Consider the following 22399-nt stretch of genomic DNA (forward strand, 5'->3'; position numbering starts at 1 on the left):
ATAGTGATCACCCTGTAGTTCCTCTCAGCTCTATGGCACTGATCATGTCTTTCAGCTAATTTTTCGTTTCGTTTTGTTATGGTTGAGTCTTACTGCTCTTATCAATCTAATTTTTTAACACAGTAGGAGTTTTTTTTTCAGAAAAAAGCTCAGATAAGCGCACTCTACACTACATGCTCAGTACCAAACAGCAGACAGACAAAGTTAGCATCTAGCTGGTGAACATAGTGGAGCATTTAGCTGCTTAACAACCAGATATTTCCCCATGGGAGCTGGTAAAGACTAAAGCAGAGCTAAATGAAGAGTAAGTATTGCAATTACTATCATCAGGAGGCTGGAGGCAACACTCCAAATGAATGCCACTGTTGCTCAATGGTTAATGGATGTGTAAGTATGCAGCTGTTTGCTAACATGTTTGCCATTTACTGTGTGTCAATGTTTTGTTTACAGCTTGTTGGCCTAGTGTATGAAGAGGGGTGCAACACCAATGGAAAGTATACTTGTCAAACTTTCTCAGTTGTAGATTGCATCTTTTATTTCTGCAGCGTTACCTGTTGTGATACCCAAAGCAAACAGTAGCTGTTTGCCACAAGGCCAGAAGACTGCCATCTTTAAAAAGCAGCTCAGTAGTACCTGGACAAACACACACACACCAAGCTGAAAGATCAGCAGCTACCTGGTTGCCACGCTGGCACCCCCTACCCTCCTCAATGTCTTTATGGAGTAGTTTTAAAATGGCCCCCCTCTAGCGGTTTCCAGTACGACATCGGGGGGCCAGGGTCACCTCTTCCTCCCCTTTCTTCTCCTCTTTTCATGTACCTCTTTCTCTTCCTCTCAGCAATTTTTTAAACAGTCCTTCTTTCCATATTAGCAGCTTTGAAAGCCTATTAACGAACCCCCCCCACACTCCTGCACACCTCTAAACCTGCTGCTGGTTTCTGTTAGCACTTAGCCACGTTAGCAGGGGGGTTATGGATAAAGAGGCTGTATCTACATGAACGAGGAGGAGGAACTGCTTACATTAGGCCTCCTTGTTTTTGAAGTTTTATGGTGGTGTTTTAAATGGGTTTTCTGGGGCTTAAGCATTCAAAATGGCTAGGTTATAGCAGTTCCTTTCTGGCTTGTTCATGGTGGGGCACTTTATTTTTCTCCCTGTAAGAAAATTTTTTTCCACTTCAACCAGAGGCCCAGGGTTCAAATCCCCAACCTCTCCAAAGACTGGCAGTTTTTCACTTTATAAGAGTTTAGTTGTTGCTGTAATCTCACAAAGCACAAAGTACCGGCATGATGCTGGAGGACACTAGGGGGTGGATGTTCACACTGTCATGCTGTGCTTAAAGAGTGCAAAGGTCTGTATTTTGGGCGAGTTACAACTCAACAAAGACTTCAGAGGCTTATCAGACACCAAAACACCTACACAGCCATTTGAGGAAGGACTTCATAATTCTGGAACTTCATCTTATCCCATGTCACAATTATCATATGGTGAACACAAAGTAACAGATGATCGGCAGACCATGACCTAAAACTTGTTCAACTTTTTTTGGCCAGACAACCCTTTTCCGGTGTTTGAGTCCTATGCTTCCAGACCCCCTCAGTGTCAGTCTTGACTGGTTTAGGTATTTGATATGGTGCTAATTTCAACCAAAACATTGTTTTACACCTTAGTTTAAAGTCAAAGCCCAGTCCATTGGTATTCATGTATTTGAAAGAATATTCACAACCTAGTAGGTGCGCAGGAATGTTGCAGAGTATACAAACAGAACCGATTTTGACTTCAACTATCAAATGTCTTTCTTATGCTTGCTGTTTTTCCTGATCTGCTTTCAGTTTTAGCTTTCCATGATGGTAGACATTCTGTTCTGTGGTCTGACAGGGAGAAACCTTTGGCGACAAAATTCTCAGCCATAAGCCACCCCTGCATGTCAAGAGCATATAAGTTAATGCATCTTCATTCCTTTTTGCTTTAACCAGACTAAAAGAAAAGATACACATTTAACTGAGCAAGTCTGTGATGAGCCGAACTCTCCAGGGAAACACATAGACATCACTGTACTGTTTTCCAGCGTCAACACATGTCAACACCCCTGAAAAACAGCAAATGTATTCACATACCATATGATACATCACCTCTTCTTCTGTCCAATTGCTGCATTCTATGTGTGATGTAGGTCGATTGATGCACGTGGAAGGCCTTCATGGGCATTTGAGGTCTTGCACTTGGTTGTACACATAAAAAGTGACATAAGAAGTGTTAATGAAGAAGTGCTTGAGAGATGAATAGTAACAAAGTGCATTCACTACAGCACAATTAAAAGGCATCATTTAAGGGTAAATATCGTCCTACACTATATTAATCTGATTGCTGTAGTTACTTTTCAGAGCAGGATTTTACATAATTAAACTATGATAAAATGTCTCAGGGTTGTTATGAGTTCCACCAGTGGGATTTCACTTCCAGACATCTCAGATGTTTTCATTTAAATAACTGCTTGGAAGCCCAAAAAGGCGACATTATCCAATATTTTTCAAAAAACACTGAGTTCTTGGTTCTTGGTTGGGACTAAACTTCTGAACTGTATACACCAATACATTGTTACTTATGCTATTGGTAACAGGAGACATTTATTGTGCAGAACCAGTACTTTTACTTTGGATATTTAGTACATGTTGTTGATAATACTTCAACACTATCATTTTGAATGCATGACTTTTACTTATAATAGAGTGATTTGAACATTCTCTATTAGATTTTTCCACATCTTCATTTGTTTTAAGCTTGTGAGGTTCAGCTGGAAGTTTTTCACTTTGTTTTCTGAGAGAAAACAGAAAAGAAGCAGCAAATTCTGGGCCCTGTGGTCACTGATGGGTGGGACAAAGAGAATTGGGCGGGCTCATCCAAACCGACTGTTAGTAATTGGCCAATACTAAGTTGGGGCACAAGCTATTGGCTACTGTAGAGCTAAGACATTGGAGCTGCTGGAATCTGCGTTGGCTGATGAGTTCTGCAGAGGACCAACACACAAACTCTCTCTCTCTCTCTCTCTCTCTCTCTCTCTCTCTCTCTCTCTCTCTCTCTCTCTCTCTCTCTCACACACACACACACACACACACACACACACACACACAGAGACACACACACACAGCCAATGCATTACTCATCACTGTAACAGTTATATGGCCTGGTTTCTTCTGACTCTGTCCCTTCACTATTTTCTGTATTCTTACCTACCAATCACAGATTTTCCCTTTGAGAGAAAGGTTGTGGCCACAATGTCTGCAATGTAAAAAGTAAAGGTAAAGTTCATTTTTGTAATATTTGTGAAGTTCTGGTGGACCTGGTTCTCATTTTCCACACTATAATCATCTCTGACATGCAGTAGTTTACTGTGGGGTTTGTTTTCTGCTTTTGTGTCTTACCATACTAGACTTACTTCATATTCAGTCATTCTTGCAGTACACAATTTACCTCCATTGCCAACATTCAGTGCCAATTTAGGAGTTAGTGTGTATTTATGTAGCCTGCTGTGGAGGTCAGGTTGGTGAATGGGTGTGTGAGCTGTTTAACTTTGATGCTGGAAACCAGAGTTCATCCCAACAATTAATGCTGACTTTTCATTAACCTTTGCCAAACTCCTGGTCTTCACCATATTTCCAGTTAAAATTCCATACTGTATTCCACATATGTAGATATTACAAGAAAATAATGGCATTGTACTGTATGTCAAAACACTATCTAACACAGGAGGTTTTTTTTTCAAATTTGTAAGATATCAACACTAATCTTAGGTATACTGTGTTAATTATTTATGGATCAAATGGGACAAGTTAGGAGATAACACATCTTTTCTGAGAGGAATTGACATTTTGGGAATTATGCTTATTGTCTTTCTTGACAAAGTTTAGTTGAGAAGACTGATACCATCTAAAAGAAAGCAAATAATCATAGCAAATAATATTTTACAGGGCAGACTCAGAACATGCAGGAAGGATTATATATCTCTCCTGGCCTATGAACGCCTTGGGTTCCCCCGAGAGGAGCTGGTGAGTGTTGCTGGGGAGAAGGATCTGGGTTCCATTGCTCAGCCTAATGCCACCATGACCAGCCCCAGCCCTGGATAAGTGGCAAAAAATGGACAGAAGTAAAGCTGGGTCGGTTTTCAAGCCTTCATCAGTTTGCACAATCAGGAACCCAAATACAAGTTGTTATTTTTTCTTTCTTTTTATTTGGTATTATCATTCATGGATATGGCTTCTTTTCTCAGAGGTTTGTTAGTCAACAACTAATGCATCTGTCCCAGTGGTCTGGTTTTAGTCAACGCTAAAGCTGCTGAATCAGTTTAGGTGTGTTTTGTTGTTGTTGTTTTTCTTCATCTTTAAGTCGCTGTACAACAACCGATGGAGCTGCGCCAGTCTCATGTGTTGCTCTGGCAAAGGAAGATGACGTTCTCATTCTTAATCCCACCTACAAAGCACTGATTGGCTCAGTAGTTTTGTCCACCTGCAGTCAATGAGCGTGACATCAAACCTGAATGGATGAAAATATTGGAAGTGATTTAGAGGTCTGGAATCATGATTGGTTATTAAAATACTTCTTTTACTACTTACACATTTTCTTCTGGTTAAATAGGTTGCATTGACCAAAAGTCCAAATGACTACAAATGTGCACACAATCCAGTTTACCATAGACCTTTAGAATCTTCATGTAACCAAGCCATTAATTTGTTACCTGGGGATCAATGTCATTGATCTTCTTCATCACACAGTTTATTAAAATGCACCTTTTTCTCAGCTTTTGCTTCTGTTTTTTAAATGCACATCCATGTTTCCAGTAGTATTAGCAGAATCCTCTCATCATCATCAGACCTGTCTGTCGTGTCAACACTACTGTACCTGAAATCTCAACAGCTCTACTGTGAAAGATAACTGTTCTGGCGGTCCCTGGTGGTCAAACTGAATAACTGCACCCTCACAACCAGAACTCCCATTCACACACACAGAGCCCTGGATCTCTGCAGTGCCTTTAAGATGCTGCACCACCGTTACTAGTACTGGTCTTACTGGTGGACTGGTTTACTGGTGTTGGATTAAAGAAGACATAGAACACTTTGTTAGATTACTTTGTTAACATCAGTGATCAGTGTATGTGGGAAAAAACTGCAGATTTGGGGTGTCAGGGGAGAGAAAGAGGGAGGGGCAGCTGAAGCGGGCAAGGGGCGTCACTTAAATGAGGGCAGGGTTAAAGAAAAGGAAGGATGTGTCCTGTTTAAAGACGGAAAGCAAAGCGAGGCAGAACAAAACTCTCCAAGATGCTAGTCTGTTATCCTGATATTATGCCAAACTGTTCTGGTTGTCAACAGTGACGTGAACCAGATCACATGTAAGACCAGGTTCATCTTTTGTTTATGTAGGTTGCTAATTAATAGTAATAATTAGTCATTGCTAATCAGTTATAAAGTCTGAAAGTTTGTTTTTGCTGGAGGTGTGCTTTAAGATTTGATTGGTTCTTTTCAACCAGCTGATGGAAGTGCAGCTGAAGGACTTTATTGATCAAGGAATAAGGCTGCAAATGTTTTATATTTTTCATTTTCATTAAAGCCTATAAAAAGACCTGAATAAACAATGACTGACCTTCTAACATGTCCTGACTATGTAGCCTAAACATGATATAGAGTAGTTTATTGTCCAAGCACATTGTGGCACATGTTTCTACAATACATGACCACAAATCAATGATTAACTGATACATAGTTAGTTCTGCAGTTGGAAATCCCCAAAATGATAATATCCCAAACTCCAAGACAGAGTATTTCTCTGTTAAATGTGTGTGTGAATGCGTAGAGAGAGAGAGAGAGAGAGAGAGAGAGACGAGAGAGAGAGAGAGAGAGAGAGAGAGAAGAGTGAGAGAGAGAGAGAGAGAGAGAGAGAGAAGAGAGAGAGAGAGAGAGAGATACCATGCTGGAGGGCTAAGCTGTATATCAAGTTTGTGTGTGTGTGTGTGTGTTTCCTACTGGTCTGGACAGTCTCTTTGGAATGAATTTGGAGGGGGGGCGGGGGGGGGGGGGGGGGGGGGGGGGGGGCGGAGCCATTGCCTTGTGTGAGGGGCTTCAACTAAAAATGTTCTCCAGTATTGATGTGGATGTCAGATCGGTGAACAACATCAGCAGGCCAGATGTTTGTGTATGTGTGTGTTTGTGTGTATTTGGGTGAGGAGGGTGGAGCTGAAATCAGTGGAGGTCCACTCTCAGTGGCTGCGTGTGGGTGACGGTGTGAGTCACTGGCAAGGAATATGGCTTTCTCCCTGTTTCAACGTTGTCAGATTTTTCTCTTTCCTTCTCTTTTGCTCTCAGTCAGACGTGTACACACACACACTCCTCCCCCTCCTTCTGTCTCGTCAGGATGGAAAAAGCAGATTCTCCATCAGGTCATACCAGGAAAGGAACTTAAGCTCGTTTTGGTTTGGAAGCCACCCAACAGAGTGTTTCCTTAAAGTCTGCACTGCCATGAAACCTTCTCACAAATGAAATGACTTGTGTTAGAATAACTGCAGTAGTGAGCAACAACAAGATGAAGGACCTTTGTTTGTTTGTCAGTAATACTTTTATTTTATTTTATTTAACATTTATAACATATTAATATTTAAAAGGTTTATAACGCCTCCAGGCTGAGGAAAATAATTGATTGTATGAATTGTTACTATAACATGTCTGCTTGGAAAACATCTCTCGAGTAAGTTTAAAACTACATGAAGACTCTGTAGGATTAGCCCACTGATTATACACCTGCTGCTAAGCAGAGTGGCATGCCTTCACCTTCCATCACATCGCATTACTGCCCCCTACACTGTATTGTATTTCTGAGGGTGTGCACAACCAATGCTCCAAACGGACAAGTGCAAGTGAACACAATTAAAATCAAGTATATCCCAGGATATACTGGAACAAATAGAAAGTTGAGGGCTGACAACTTGCAGGAAACTCCAAAGTTGTCTTTTTCGCTAACATTAGTCACAGATACGCCTACAGTGACGCATCACCTGATGCTAGTTCAGTTTAGAATTGGAGGGTGTATGAATAGTACAGCTGAAGCGGGACTTCTGCAGTACTGTGTGGCATCACAGAGGCTACACTCATGCTAGCTGTTGGTAACAGAAACATCTCATTTTCTATATTATTATTGTTGTATATTATCCATATGTGTTAAATATAAAATATGCAACGTGTGTGTGTGTGGAGTGTTTTGAGATGTTTAAAGGCAACCTTGAGAGAGCTGATAGCTGAGATACGAAAGTAAAGTAACAATGTAACACATTGCTTTTGCTGCTATACAATGAGTAAAGTAACATAATACTTAATCAGTAATTTATTACAACTTTCAAGTAACTTTCCCAAACTCATAGTAACACTTGGGCAGAGGGCCAGAAGTCTGTTGCACTTTTGATGACATTAGACAATAATATGCCCTGTGTGGAGTTTACAGATCACACTGGATCAAGAAACATGTGGAAAGATGATGATGTCTTTGTTTTTATTATTTCTATTAAACAAGAAAAGCATCACTTGGCACTTAAATATCAAGTCTGTGTGTTATCCAGTATACCAAGATAAGAACAGACACTTATGAAGGGGGTAAACCTTGATGCTTCGTAATAGTAAACCACAACTGATAACACACAGATAAGAAATTCAAGTTAATATTTTATGAAAAGGTCATCACATTTAACTTCAAATTTACTTTAAAGCTTCTTTAATTGATTTTGTTTAGGGTTAAAGTCAATAAGTTGACTTTAACCCTAACCCTAGCCCTAACCTTAACCTTAATCCTATGGCTCCAACATGACCTCAAATGCAAAATTCTTGATGTCTTCTGCATCATTTCTGTGTAATTGAATTCAAATTTATTGAAGAGTTTGAAGACTTTTCATCTTTGTCATAGCATCAAAATCAAACCCGGGTGTAGCTCAGGCTGTAGAGTGGAACCTTTAATTGAATTGTGGGTACTTCCCTGCTAGATCCCAATGTGTGTGCGTGTGGCGAGGGGGATGTAATGCTCAGATGTATAACATGTAGTGATGGAGCTGGTGGTTATGTTGTCTTTGAAAAAAGAGAGGTGGGCAATAAAAAAAACAAAAAACAACCCTGGGCCACACACACGTCTGTCTTTTCCTCGTGAGGACACTGACATAATACCTACCTAGCCTGTTACCCTGACATTAACCATCACAACTAAATTCCCAAATCCAACCTTTACCTTCAACTCAAACCTAAAGTCAATACTAACCTTAACCTTAAAACCACATTGTCCTTTGAAGTTATGAGGACAGGCCTAAATGTCCTCATAACACAGAAATGTCCTCACAATGCTTTTTAAATGAAATTGGTTATCTTAAAGATAGTAAGGCATGCACACACGCACACGCACACACACACACACACACACACACACACACACACACACACACACACACACACACACACACACAATAGTAGTTGATATGTTCCCATAAGAAGAGACAGATAATCAAGAGAGTGAATGTAGCAGGGGGAGCAGATGGTTTATTACTAATACACCACTACATATTACAGATTACAAAGAAAAATTAAAAACAGCTGATGGGAGAAGACAAAAGCCTTCATATTGGTGAAGCAACACGTCATCCTCGCTCCTCCTCCTCTTCCTCCTACTCCCTCCATCCAATGCCTTTCAGTCACAGCCAAAGTTTCCGAATGGAGCCTGAGTGTATATACAGAACTGCCTCCTCCCTTTCTCCCTCCATCTCTCCTCTGTTCTCACAGGGTGTGTCTTTTTCTCCCTGAACTCTCCTGGAATGTGGGGTGAAGAGAGACAGCCGAAAACCTCCAGCCAACCAAATGGCTTCACAAGCTTTTAATGTGTTTTCTATTGTCATGTACAGCGCTGTGTTTGACCGTGCGTGTGTTTCCATGTGTCAAGGACAGGAAAAAAGTTGCCCACAAGATTTCTGTATGCTTGAGTGTGTGTGTGTGTGTATTCAAGTCAGATGGATGGATCCGTTTTTTTTGTAAAATATGAAAGTTACCAACCAGACTTTAAGATGTGCTTATTTCAAGTACTAAGTATCACCATCTATCAAAGGTCCTAGATTGGCGCTGGGGCCTGTATATTAGTAGCTCTTTGGCTTTAATCCAGGCCGTCTGGTATTACACAGCTGACGTACGGTATGGTATGTTTCAATCACCATAGTAACCATGCTTCATAGCTATCCTGCTGAATGGATCTGATCAAAAAAAAGTAGAACCAGCCTACTTACCAGTCAATGGACTGGAAAGACTGAGTCATCTTTCCTACAAGATCACCCAATTGGTGGCGGAGGAAGTATTCAAATGTTTAGCCACACCGCAACAGCCAAAAAGCTGTTACAAGCAAAAGTCCTGTATGCAAAATGTTAATAAAAAGTACTTAAAGGTAGTGCTACAGTAAACTATGAGGCAGTTTTTGTAATTAGTGTGCCACCATTTTGCTTGTGTCGTGATGGCGAGTGGTATGATATACAGTCCAACCGTTTCACTCTATCCAACAGATCCAGATGTGGCTGTAATGTGCCGAAAAACAGCAACACAGCAAAAATGCATAGAAGAGGACTGGAAGCTAGTAAACATGGATGTTGACAATGCAGGATTCACAGTACAAGTCAGTTTTGAGAAATGTTTTTATGAGGAAGCAAATTAATTCAACACATTTGTAGACCACAAGGATACACACAATCAGCTTTGGCAAGTAACAGTGAACATAAACATAACTCTTTTTGTCTACAAGAAAACTAAACAGGGCCTCTTTAAATATTCCCCCTCCAGATATTTTTGAAGGCATGTATTAAAGACTAGTAATTTGTGTCTGATATGGTTTTTATACAAACTAAACAATAATGTCATTGTAAATGCTTAATAGGACATTCACGAATATGTAAATATTTTTCATTTCAAAAGTTTAACTGGACACATGGTGTCTTTTATTTCACTGTAAAATCTATTCACAGTGTACTCCACTCTGCATTCACTGGAGGATTCAGGTTTCCACATCACACTTGGGGAAGTTGCATATTGGACCATGATTGGCTACAAACTAGTTGTGATGTCAGCAAATCCTGCTCATAGCTACTCAGATTCAAGGGGAGCTTCAAGGTGACATTCAAGTTGAAAGTTCAGACATCAATCAATCAATCTTTAATTATATAGCGCCAAATCAAAACAAAAGTCATCTCGCGGCACTGAGACATGAAAACACTTATAGTGTCAAACTCTGCACATACATCACTCTGCACAGTGAAGGTGAAACAAGTGAGGTAACAATAAGCAAAACACATTTTTGAGTGTAGTAGTAGCTTTATTGTCAGTACATTGATGGTCAGACAACAATATAACAAGATGTATATACTGTAGCACTCCTTCAGGTATGACCACAGCTATTACAGCTACTAGTGGAGGGGGACTTATAATATCAAAATTAAAAGTATTAAATGAGAAATAATGACCTCATATGAGTGCTAATGCACAGTATTATTATTTGATCATTTATGATGACCATCAATGCGTAATATTACTGTTGTTGAGGTGGAGATCATTTGAATTGTTTCATATACAGTCCTGTAGGGAAAAATATTTAATGAGCCCATCTGTATGTCAAATCATGAAGCATGAAATGGAAATATTCAAGTAAAGTATAAGTTCCATAAATTTGTGCTCAAGAGAATCTTAATATAAAGTACACAAATATGCTAAGTTACATTCCACCACTGTCCAAAATGAACCCAACTTCAGCATTTTCACTGAGGTAAAGAGTATCAAAAAGCACAAAAGACTGATATTGTTTTCAAAGATTCTACTATGCAGAGGTTGATCATCACTTATTCATACTGCTGTTCATCTCTGAAGCTCAGGAGTGTATGAGGTGAGCAGAAGATGAATAACAAAGTGTTTTTATAGACTCTTTTATACAAGGACTGTAAATAAAACTAAGCCTACAGCAGCCTTTTTAATTGAGAATGATTGAAAATGGCTTATAAAACTGGCAAATGAGCAAATGAGTGTAAATATACCGTAACAAATAAGTCTCATCATCTTGTTTTTTTATCGAAACATTAACACTTGATTTTTTCAGTGCTTACTTTAGCATGCTGGATTCTTTGTGTTTCTACCTTATTGAGTTTTATGCACAATATCAGGTTGTATGTTTGAGATGCACTAAGTTATCAAAGAAGCCAGAAGACTAATTCTTGTACTTTTGATGTATTCATTTATTTATTCATTTATTTATTAGCCAGTGTTTCTGGGACCAAATCCAGTCCAATCATTAAGTTAAACCTGGAGAACAAAGAACTCACATATATTATGTCCAACCTGCAGCACGGTGCCATTAAATCAATCTCAGCTATCGGATGTGAAAATTGATTTATTGATTTATTTTTGTTCTAACTTCTGCCCCTACATCTCTCTCTTTCTTTCTATCTCCCCCCCCCCTCTCTCTCTCTCTTTCTCACACACACTCTCTCTCTCAGGCAGCTTGTCTGTGCCTGCCTCCAGCATACCTGAAGTTCCAGCCCACTTCTTCTAATAGTCCCCCCCCCCCCCTTCTCTCTCTCTCTCTCTCTTTTTTGCTCTTTCTCTCTCTTTCTCTCTTCCACTTTTCCTATGCTGCTTGCTCATTTTTGTCCTCACTTTTTCCTCTTCTCTCGTAACTTCTCTCCTGTCTTCATTCAGATCAGCTCAGTTCAATTTGCTTTAGTGGCACATGTGACAGGATTAAGTCATAAATATACTAACACTAATGGTGCAGCTCTATACAACACTTGTGGTCATTAGGACTGAATGGCTTTATGACCACCCAAGCTTTAAACACACACACACATGCACACACATACACACACACACACACACACACACACATGCACACACACACACACACACACACACACACACACACACACACACACACACACACAGAGACCTGCAGGTCCATTAAATTACACTGACTTGACCTCGCCTATACAAACACCTAGAGACAAGCATGTACAGGCATGCTTCTGTGGATATTAGGTTACATGCATGCACAGGCATACACATTTATGCAGGACATAAAGACACACATGTTTTAAACAGAGAATAGTGACCTACTGTAGTCGTGCACACATCACAACAAAAACACCAAGACCTAAGACACCAAGACAGAGGAGATCATATATGGAAAAGAAGTAGAGTCATTGATGATTTGCATTAACAAAAGAATCACCTAAAGTGAATTGTGCATTGAGTCATGATTGCTCTTTGTGTTGTGAAGCAGACCACAGACCGCTAACTGTAGATTCATAAGCGCTGTTATTGTCTGTATAGTGTGTACATTTATATTATGTAATGCATACCTGTCAGGTTTTTTTTTCAACCAATCAGTCAAACTTTATTTGTATAGCACTTTTCATACATGTTAATGTAACACAAAGTGCTATACACAGTTAAAAGAATACAAAGAAAACAAACTAACAAATTAGACTCAATAAAAACAGGAAGTGAGGAAATACTATTGTAACTCTCATGAGGTAGGATAAACATGGAAAAATGAAGAATAGCAAATAAAGTAAAAGGTGATAAAAGATTAGTAAAATATAATGAAGATATAATAAATAAAGTTTATTTTAAAAATGAGCTGGATAAAACCAGAAATGTGAGGAGGAGTATTAAAGGTTATTAAAAACAAATATAAGAAAATAATAAAACAAGTAAGAGTGAATGTGATGAAGTAAAACCAGGAAAACACATAGGAAATAAAAATAGGATAAAAAATAAGTAGTAAAACATGCTAAAAAAAATTAAAAAAATTAAAGACAGTTTCATATTAAAAGTAAAGTTCAATTGAAAGCCAGATTAAATAGGTAGGTCTAAAGTTTGCTTTTAAAAATATCAACACTCACAAAAACTGAAGCAAATTGGTACTTGTGGACTCGCAGGTGTTCAACAGTGAAAGCCATTTGTAGAATACACACTTTACTGTTAGACCAATGTGTTTTGGCCTTTAGCCTTCCTAGTTAAATACCTTAGTATTTAACTAGGTAAATACCTTAGTATTTAACTAGGGTATTTAAACCCTAGTTAAATACTGGGAAGATAACCCATTGGCTGATACATGTCTGGATGCACATAATTGGTTATTTTTTGTATATTGTTTTATCTTTTTAATGGTGTTTCCTGTTTTTTTAAATACCCAATTTAAATACTGCTTTTAATGTGTTTTATGAAGAACCTGCTCTAACAATAGTGTTGTTCTGTATACTAATGTTGCTGTAGATTCCCTTCTCTGTGTACCTTGGAAGTGGGTGTAGTTGTGCCAGTAACCTGTACTCTGCTTCTACAGCATCCCTATGAAAAGACTTGCCTAACTAGAAAAAAAACAATAAAATTTGGCATTCTAGCCTCTATTAATACTGAAAGATGGACAGCGGATCGACAGATTGAAATGGAACCAGGTACATATGCAGTAACAGTATGCTTCTTAACCACCAGGCTACCAGGACACCTCATCCTCAGAGATGATTTTTAACATGTGAAAAACAGTGTTTCATTAATGCTTTGTTAATATGATATTGTAAAGGAGATTCTTCCTGATTATTATTATTTTTTTGACAGGCTTAATCGTGATTTTACAATTCTAGTCTAGTATTAACCTCATATGTGTTTCTTACATGGAGCCTGACTGATTTTCATTAGCATATATTTTTTTAGAATAAATATACCTTATAGAAATTGTTGCAAACCATTTGTATTGTTATATTAGGACTCATGGATCTTGAGATTACTGTCCTGATTGTGAGATATGAAACTTCCAGACCAGACAGATGGTTGGCTTCTGGTTCTGGTTAGATTGGTTAGTTCTTATCTTTCTTTCATGCAATTACATTTTTTTTAAGTCACTTTTTAAATGGTCTGATTGTGATCTTTTCTCTATACATAAACATATGCATATGTTGTTTCACAGCTGTGTCTTCTATTGTCCGTCTGCATTGTTCGGAGCTTAAAAGACACTTTTGGACAAAGTGTGTATGTCTGTGAGTGGGTGTATCTTTAAGGCTGGGTCCTGCAGCTGGATCTCACTCTCAATCAAGCTCAATGTAAAGCGCCCACTAGTGGATTACTGCTTCTGCACATAGGTTATACACGTGTATTGTTTTCTTCAGTCGTGGAGCAGAAAGCAGCACAGTTGGCTAACTAGCAGCCTAGTCACCACAGAAGGGGAGAGCCGTACATTATGAAGGTTCTGAGCACAGCTAAGGCAAGACTGACCAATCAGGTCACTTGGCTGAAGGTCCAAACTGTTTTAACTCAATGTGTTGTTGACCTCAGCTGTCTACACCCAGCCAACCCCGGACCAGCCTCATGTAATTCTATGTTGCAGTAATCACACACACGGGGAAGTCTACTTTCAGTACAGTGGTTTTCCACACATGCGTGGCTGACTTTTAACTCTCAACTCTGTATTTTCAGCTTTATTCTACATCCAAACCGAAGTAGGCAAATGCACACACACATACAGTAGAAACCTGCACACACACACGCACACACACACATGCACACACACACACACACACACACACACACACACACACACACACTCTTACAGGCTGGGTGCTATTACTGAGTTCCTTTTTCAGGCTCACGTTGATTTTCCTCTTTTCCTCTTCTTGACTCAAAGTCAGATGTGGCAGAAATGCTCACTTAACCCCTGAGATTTGTGGGGAAAATCCGCAATATTGATATATTCAAATACACATACAGACACATGTAAAAAACAAACAAAAAAAAAAACTACACACACACACACACACACACACACACACACACACACACACACACACACATACACACACACACACACACACACACATCAAGGTAAATAACACGATAGTTAAGGGTTCATTCGAGCATTTTCTGCTGTGATTTGAGCAGATTACATTTTATTAGTCCCTGTAGGCACAGACAGAGAGGCAGTTTCTTGAAGGAGCGTGTGATTAAATCTCAGCAGAGGACACAGTTTGAGTCAGGAGAAGTGTGTCTGGTCCTCCTGATGGACAGTTTTCTGAAGTATTAAAGCTACCCCTGGTGGCCATGTTGTAGTATTGTGTTACGGTTTCAGCACAGCTGCTCTGAGAAACCAAAATCACCTTGCTCTCACAAAATGAAGGATGATGATGTTGATTTCTTTTTTAAAACCCCAAAGTCCAAACTATTCTGTGATTGGAACATTTGGACCAACTCCATATTAATGCTTATGCATTTAGAATAGGGTGTCCTAAAAGCACCTGCAGGTGTAATGGCCCATATTTTTGTCCATATAGTGTATCATGATGGACTTTCAACCATTTGTAGCCTATAGGTTTTACATACATTCATATTTTGTTCTGGATCCAGTTCAAAGAAAAAAGGGAAAATGTTCAGACTTTCGAAAATATTGAAAGAGGCAACAGGAACTGATGTTTTCACTTGCCCAATACACTTTTATTAAAACAGCTGAAAGGACAATCCTCCCAATGTCCAACAACAAAACAAACTTCACACTGATAATAAAGCTTTATTGTGAAAAGGAGACTGTGTTTAAGGCTTCTTGTAGCAGAAGAAGCTCTTTCTCTGCCTGCAGCTCCTCATCCTGAAGAAATCAGTGCCGTTTTTCAGCAGGGCGCCACAGAACCTCTGATTCACACAGTCATAATTATTGTTCTGAACTTCTCCGCCTATCCATAACCACCGATCAGCCAGGTAACGCAGGCCTGTCCATACCTGCCAACATATAGCAAAGAGACATAAACACAGAAGAGGAGCAGCTCAGTTACAAATACATACACTGTAGAAAACTACCATACCTCATCAGTGGTAGCTTCTTGTGCTTTCTCTCGAGCAAAGCTGAGGTCATCTGCAGTTAGTACGGTGGCCAGGTCGTAGCGGTGGTTCTGGTAGGAATCAGCTGGCAGCATTGGGTCAACTGCTTCCAGAGCCCTGCAATGAACTAATGCGTCCTCCCACGTCTTCTTCTCCTTCACCAGAACCAGCCTCTCCTCATAACACATGAAAGAATGTTTGGCAGTACAAACATGGCTGTACCACTCAAGTTTAGGGCTGTGCTTATGAGCACAGTTTTCATTTAGGTCTGGATCATCTGTAAGGAGTAGGAAAAAGGGGGATGCTTGACTGGAGTCATATTATAGATATTTGCTACATGTATGTCTAGTTAGAACATTTTGCCTTTGTAGTCAGCAACTCACAGGAAATGAGGACGTACAGATGGTATTGACATGGCAGTTCCCTAGCTGGATTTGAAACAAAGTCATTTCTATGCTTAAACTGTTTGGTATAGGTAGCTGGTTAGCTTACGTGCTACTTTGAGGTTATGATAGGAAGATAGTGAAATTTTAACTTGTCCTGTTTGGGGCAAAGGTGTCTCATTATCATTCCTCCCTGTGCCATTTAGAGCGCTTGTGTACCAACCAGCTGTTGGTGGTCAAGTTTCATTGTGGTTCATGTGGATTTACATTTGTCCTGTCTTTCAAACATATCCTACTCATGACTAGTTGGTTTTGATAAATAAAGGTAAATAAGTTAAAGAACCAGTGTGTAAGATTTTGTGGCATCTAGTAGTGAGGTTCCAACCATGCCCAAGAACCTATGGTGGCCTCCATGGAAGAGGACCCACTCTCGATGTATATATAAAGGGTTCATTCTATGGTAACAAAATTGAAACATACTTACTGTATACACAATACAATACAATATAACATACAATTTCTGCCAAGTCTGTTCTGCTAGATGCCACTAAATTCTATACTCTGCACCTTTAAGTAAAGCCCTAATACAGAGATATGATTACATTTGGCTAAATGCACATTTATAGGACATGGCTTTAACAGAAAAGATATAAAGCAAATCATCCCTGCTTTTCTGACACATAATATAATAAAGTTCATACATTCACTGGCTTTAACCAAGTGCTTAAAGTCCCCTAAAGATAATAATTTCGGATTTAATTTCCAGAATATTGTAGGAAAACAAATGAATCTTCAACAAAACCTATTTTCTGATGCAAATTAGTTGTATCTTATATGAAAGTGATTTTTAGCAGACACAGTTAAGAAATTAGGCTGGACTTTTGTCTCTTTCGTCAGGATAAGGTGGATAGCACAAATACACTGTATCATGACACTGTAGTGTATAAAATCATTCTGAAGTTATTGGACTGAAAGCCTGAAAACCATGACATGCTTTACTCAGTTACAAGGTTACAAGAAAGCCTTGCTTACCGAACCCCCAGATGGTGAAGTTGGCGATCTGGTCTCCTCTGGACCATTTCCACACAGAGGTTGAATTGGCTCGGTACAAACCCAACCAGCCATGTCCGTTAAAGAAGTCTTTATTCTCTATTTCATCTCTGATGGTGACCAGGTCAGTGTGGTGCCATCTGCATAAGTTCTGTGCCTCGCTCCACGTATATCTTCTTGTGTACTGTATGTATTTTTTATGTCTCAGGCCTGGCCACTCACAACACACAGGTGGAAGCAGGAGCAGCAGAGGGACAAGAATGCAGATTGTCATCATTGTGATGAGTTTCCATATACCTGCAGTCACATGTACAGTTTTATTCAGATTTTCTTTTTTTTTAATTGAACGTTCTTGGTTGCTTTACAAGTTAATCTGCTCTAAATGTGGTTTCAAGTCTTGACAAGTTGATTACCTTATCATCTTCTAAAAGGCTGCCGTGCAATTAATAAGCAATTAATTACGGCAATGTGTCATTAACAGGCGAAAATGTATATGTAACACCTCCCTCCAGCAGTGTTAGTGCCTCGCTCTACCCAACATACCAGTTTTGTTTGTACAGAAGCACTCACCTTGGATGTTGCCTTTTGTGGGTCTTCAACTGATGATTCTCAGTCCAAGTGTGAAATACTCATTTTAGCCTGCTAACCCCGGCTGCCTCCACTGCATTATGACTGCACCAATCACAGCTCAGGTAGACTAGACCAATCACAACAATCTGCAAAACCTAGCTGTTACACAGAATAATCTTGCCTACTTTGACCCACCCTCTCTGTCTCTCTTTTCCTGTAACGCCAGTAACCATTTTTATGTAAATTGTTAATTTAAATGTGTTTATATCAGGGACCATGCAAAAAAATTACAAGGTGCTTTGTACCTTGCTACCTGTTAATTTCCATCTGCAGTCCCTGGGCAGGTAAAGGAATCCTTGCCTGTCCTCTCCTGATAAATCCCAGCAGCCATGCAAAGCAGAGCACTTGTTGTTTGGTCCTTTGAGGGAGGTGTAGGTCTTCAACAAAGCTATGGTATTTGTTGTTATATAGTTTGGAAGTATAGCACAGTTAGCAAGCAATGGAGAACCTGATCAAAATGACATAATAAAGTAGGTCTATCACAATAATTACATTATCTGCATCTTTACAGAAGCGTAGTGCCCACTCTCAAATCCCACCACCCACCACCCTATTATATTATTATTATATCAGTGGTATAAAATGATTTTCAATAATATTGTTTATTATTTATAAGACAATATACCGTCCAACAAAAGTAGTTATCGTGACAGGCCTATAATAAAGAATAAAAAACACATAAATTATAAGCATCAAAGGCAAGGATATCAATGGTCAGAGGTCATGGCACCCAGTCAATAGGTGAAGATAGGTGTACTGTAAATTAGTTGTTGACATACAAGCTCAGAGCAGAGTATAATTAGTGGAAAGGTCATTTCACTGAGGAGATATCAATTGATAGTGTAAACCATCATTTAGTAAGATTAACAACAGAGAAAGAAATCAACATCAAGCAAGTGTTCATTTAGCATAGGATTGTTAACAAGATAGGACAGGATCCCCAAGAGAATCTAATCTGGATGTGGTAAAGTAGGATTTCATTCAGTTGAACTTTCTTGCACATCCTGAAGGTAATGGGCAGGTGATGATAGGTCTGAAACACAGGATCAAAGTGATATTTAGAGACCAGCATTTTCAGACTGATTGCCTCAAAGAAAGCAGGCAAAAAGATTACTGGTCTAATATGGTGATGTCAGAATTTGTCATTAAAAGATTTTTGACAGTGTGACCAAGTGAAAGGAAAATGATTAGAGCGGAACGTTATAGCAGATAGATTAATCAAGGCAAATGTAAGAGGAAATATATTCTTTATTGAACTATTAACTAAGCTTCATTAGGACATTACATCTAGGAACCACGAATGCCTGCTCCTAGTCATGTGCCAAACCATCTTGCAGATTGCCAAAGTCAATAGGATTCATTTGCTGGGGACAATCAACATTAAAAATGTCTTTTTCACTTAATAGTTGTCAAGATATGTCAGTCTGGACTAAAGTGGTGACTGACTACTGTATGTGAAATTAGGCTGTCTGTTTGTATGGACTCCCTGAAAGTAGTGTCCAGATTCGCATTTATGAACGTTTTTTATATTTATAGTTATACACTATTTTGTCTTTAAAATCTATAATCTACCAGCTTGCAACCCAGGTTTGAATATTCCTTTCACACACCCACACATTCAAATACCTACACACATCAGTAATAAACAAAACACTGTATTTGGCAAACAGATGTCTTTCAACTCTTTCACCTTCACCCTGAGATAATGTGTGAGTGTTTGTGGATATAGCAATATGACTGTTAATTGTTTATCTAGATCCCCATTAGTTCCTACCAAGGCAACAGGTACATTTCCTTTGGTCCTAATTAAGAAGATAAATGTATATACTGGTACATACGTTCACATACATGCCCATCTCAGCTACTGAAATCACTCAGTGGTAAATGACCTGGCCTAGCTGCATGTGGTGGAGTTCTACAAAGCAATTTTGCACCTTCCCCAATCCTGACAGATGATCACAAAATGCTTTAAGAAGGGTTGTCTACATCCAACTTTATCACTAGTTAAAAGATAAGGATAATCTTGAATGTGATGGTTAATGTTAATAATCAGAGTTTATATGTCTTAAAACATGCGTTGAGGGCTTGTTTTAATGGTTAATGATTCATTTTGTATAATAATGATTTCGCCTGTGTATAACATATATTTAATTTTTCTGGAAAATAAACAACTTAAGTCAAAACACAGAATATACATATTTCTATTTATACTTTTTTTAAATATAGAAAAGAAAACACTCCATTGCACCACACATAAGCTGACAAGTACCAGACACATGAAATGTGAAGGTACATTTTCATGTTATTTCCACCAGATTACACCACAGAGAACAGAGATGAGCATTCATTTGAAGAGCTGATATTGTTTAACAAGAGCAACTTAATGGATTGGTTGTCAATTTGCTAAATTAAGAAAAAGGTGATTTATCAGGTACATACTGTATTTTTGATGACATGTTAGATTATAATAAATAATGATAATAACAATAATAAGATTTTTTAAATGGAGTTTGGTGTCTTCTTACTATCAGGGTTACACAAGATTCAAAGTATGTTACCATGAATCTTCAAAGCAGCAGAAAATAGTTCAAAATTATCCATTTTAAATAAAGATTTGATGTATTTTTATACTGAAACTTATAGTGAAAAACTGTGAAATGTCAGGTAATATGTAAGTTGTTCTGCAGACATGAATCGTCACCAGTCTATAGATGTCACATGTAATGCCCTGCAGTGAGCCAGGAAGCAGAAAGTCCAGGACAGTTCATGTTTAGTGTCTTCAGGAGTTGGCTCCGGTCCGTGGCCCTCTGGTGATGTGGATCCTGGCTTCATCATCCAGCTCGTCTATAACCCTCTCCTGTTTGACGGATAGGACGGTGTAGCTAACTGGGCAAGTACAGGTTAAAGGAAAACACAATGACATAAAACACTCATGTATAGGTATCGGTACTCGATAGCTTTAAGATCTCAAACAAAACTAATTGATATCAAGTAGTATTGAAACATCTCTGGTCAAACGATACCTGCAATCAATCCTTTTTACATCCAGAGCTAGAAAATATGACTATTTTCCTATCTACTAATTTTGTTTTAGGAAATTGCTGAGCTACTAATAATGAACTAACAAATTGTTGCTTTTTACTTCTTGAAATTTGTATACTGACCGCACTGGAGTGATATCGCAGGTCCTTCCTATCTGTAGCTGTCAGACTGTACAACCAGCACTGCTCCTAATAAACCTCACTCACCACAAACCTGGACAATTTCACAACTGCACTTTCTAATGTACACAACTGTGCAATATTAGTATTTTTGGTATTTTTACTATTGTCTCTCATTTGAGTACTTCGTTATTATTTATTGTTCTTTATTCTTTCTATTGATGCTCTTTCTATTTTTTGCTATCCACTTACTGCTGCAATAATGTAAACTCCCCCCCCGCCCCACCGTGGGACTAATGTAAGAATATCTTATTTTAGCTTATTGTGCAGGATCATATCATCTGAATGGTGATTACTTTGGCGCCATCTAGTGGACGATAATTATAATGACATAAATGTGATGAATAATGATGAAACACGCTGTTTTCAATGTTAAACATGATAATATTATCAGTTGTAGACACATTTATTTTTCCAATATATATTATATTATTAGAAATGAAACAAGACTGAAAGAAGATGTATTCCTGTATGTTGTTGTAGGCTCATTAAGGATACACATGCCGACCACAAACGCTCCTATCGCCAGGCCGGTCATCAGGTTTCTGCTGCGGATCCTAGCCGCATGTTGCTTCATGTGGTTGAGCTCCTGCCTGCTGCGGTACAGCTGTTTCTCTGCAGCTGTTAATGTTGATTTAGAAGACCCTGTTTGTCCTTTCTCCGCCATGACTGTTTAGATGATCAGCTGCTCAGGTGACCGGGATACATATTACTTAAAACACAATTTAATAAATAAATGTCGCCACCTACTGTACTGGAGTACTGACTGCATATATCTATCTGTCTGTCTACCTATCTATGTCTGTCTGTCTGTCTGTCTGTCTGTCTGTCTGTCTGTCTGTCTGTCTGTCTATCTATCTATCTATCTATAGGTGGTTGACATATTAGACCGAAAAATAAAGTTATTAGGAATGGGAATCATTGAGTTCTGTTCTACTGACTCTTACATTTCCAAAAGTATGTGTGGTAAATGTATTCTAGTTTATTGTGTTAGTGACTAAAATTGTCATATGGTGTGGCATGAAAGTTATTGCGTATAAAATTATGATAGGGTATAATTTGCATATGTACGTCAATTTAGCATGATTCTTTATCATTCATATAACAAATTCTAGAATTTCCTTACTAGAATTCATTATTTCCATGCATATTTGCATTATTTGTGATTAATAAACACAAAGTAAGATTTGTTCTCAATCTTTCAATATACTTCAAGTT

At 38.6% G+C, this 22399-nt stretch overlaps 1 protein-coding gene across 1 annotated transcript; it reads right to left on the bottom strand.

The window, feature by feature from the left end:
• Window positions 1-20071: 20071 nt before the first annotated feature.
• On the bottom strand, window positions 20072-21866 carry LOC128378386 (cytochrome c oxidase assembly factor 3 homolog, mitochondrial). Its single transcript, XM_053337888.1, has 2 exons — window positions 21680-21866; window positions 20072-20846 (listed from the first exon to the last, which is right to left on the bottom strand). The coding sequence occupies exons 1-2, from the start codon at window positions 21846-21848 to the stop codon at window positions 20740-20742; spliced, it is 276 nt and encodes a 91-aa protein (XP_053193863.1). The 5' UTR covers window positions 21849-21866; the 3' UTR covers window positions 20072-20739.
• Window positions 21867-22399: the final 533 nt, after the last annotated feature.

Source organism: Scomber japonicus, chromosome 18 (genome assembly GCF_027409825.1).
Source record: "Scomber japonicus isolate fScoJap1 chromosome 18, fScoJap1.pri, whole genome shotgun sequence".
NCBI lineage: Eukaryota > Metazoa > Chordata > Actinopteri > Scombriformes > Scombridae > Scomber > Scomber japonicus.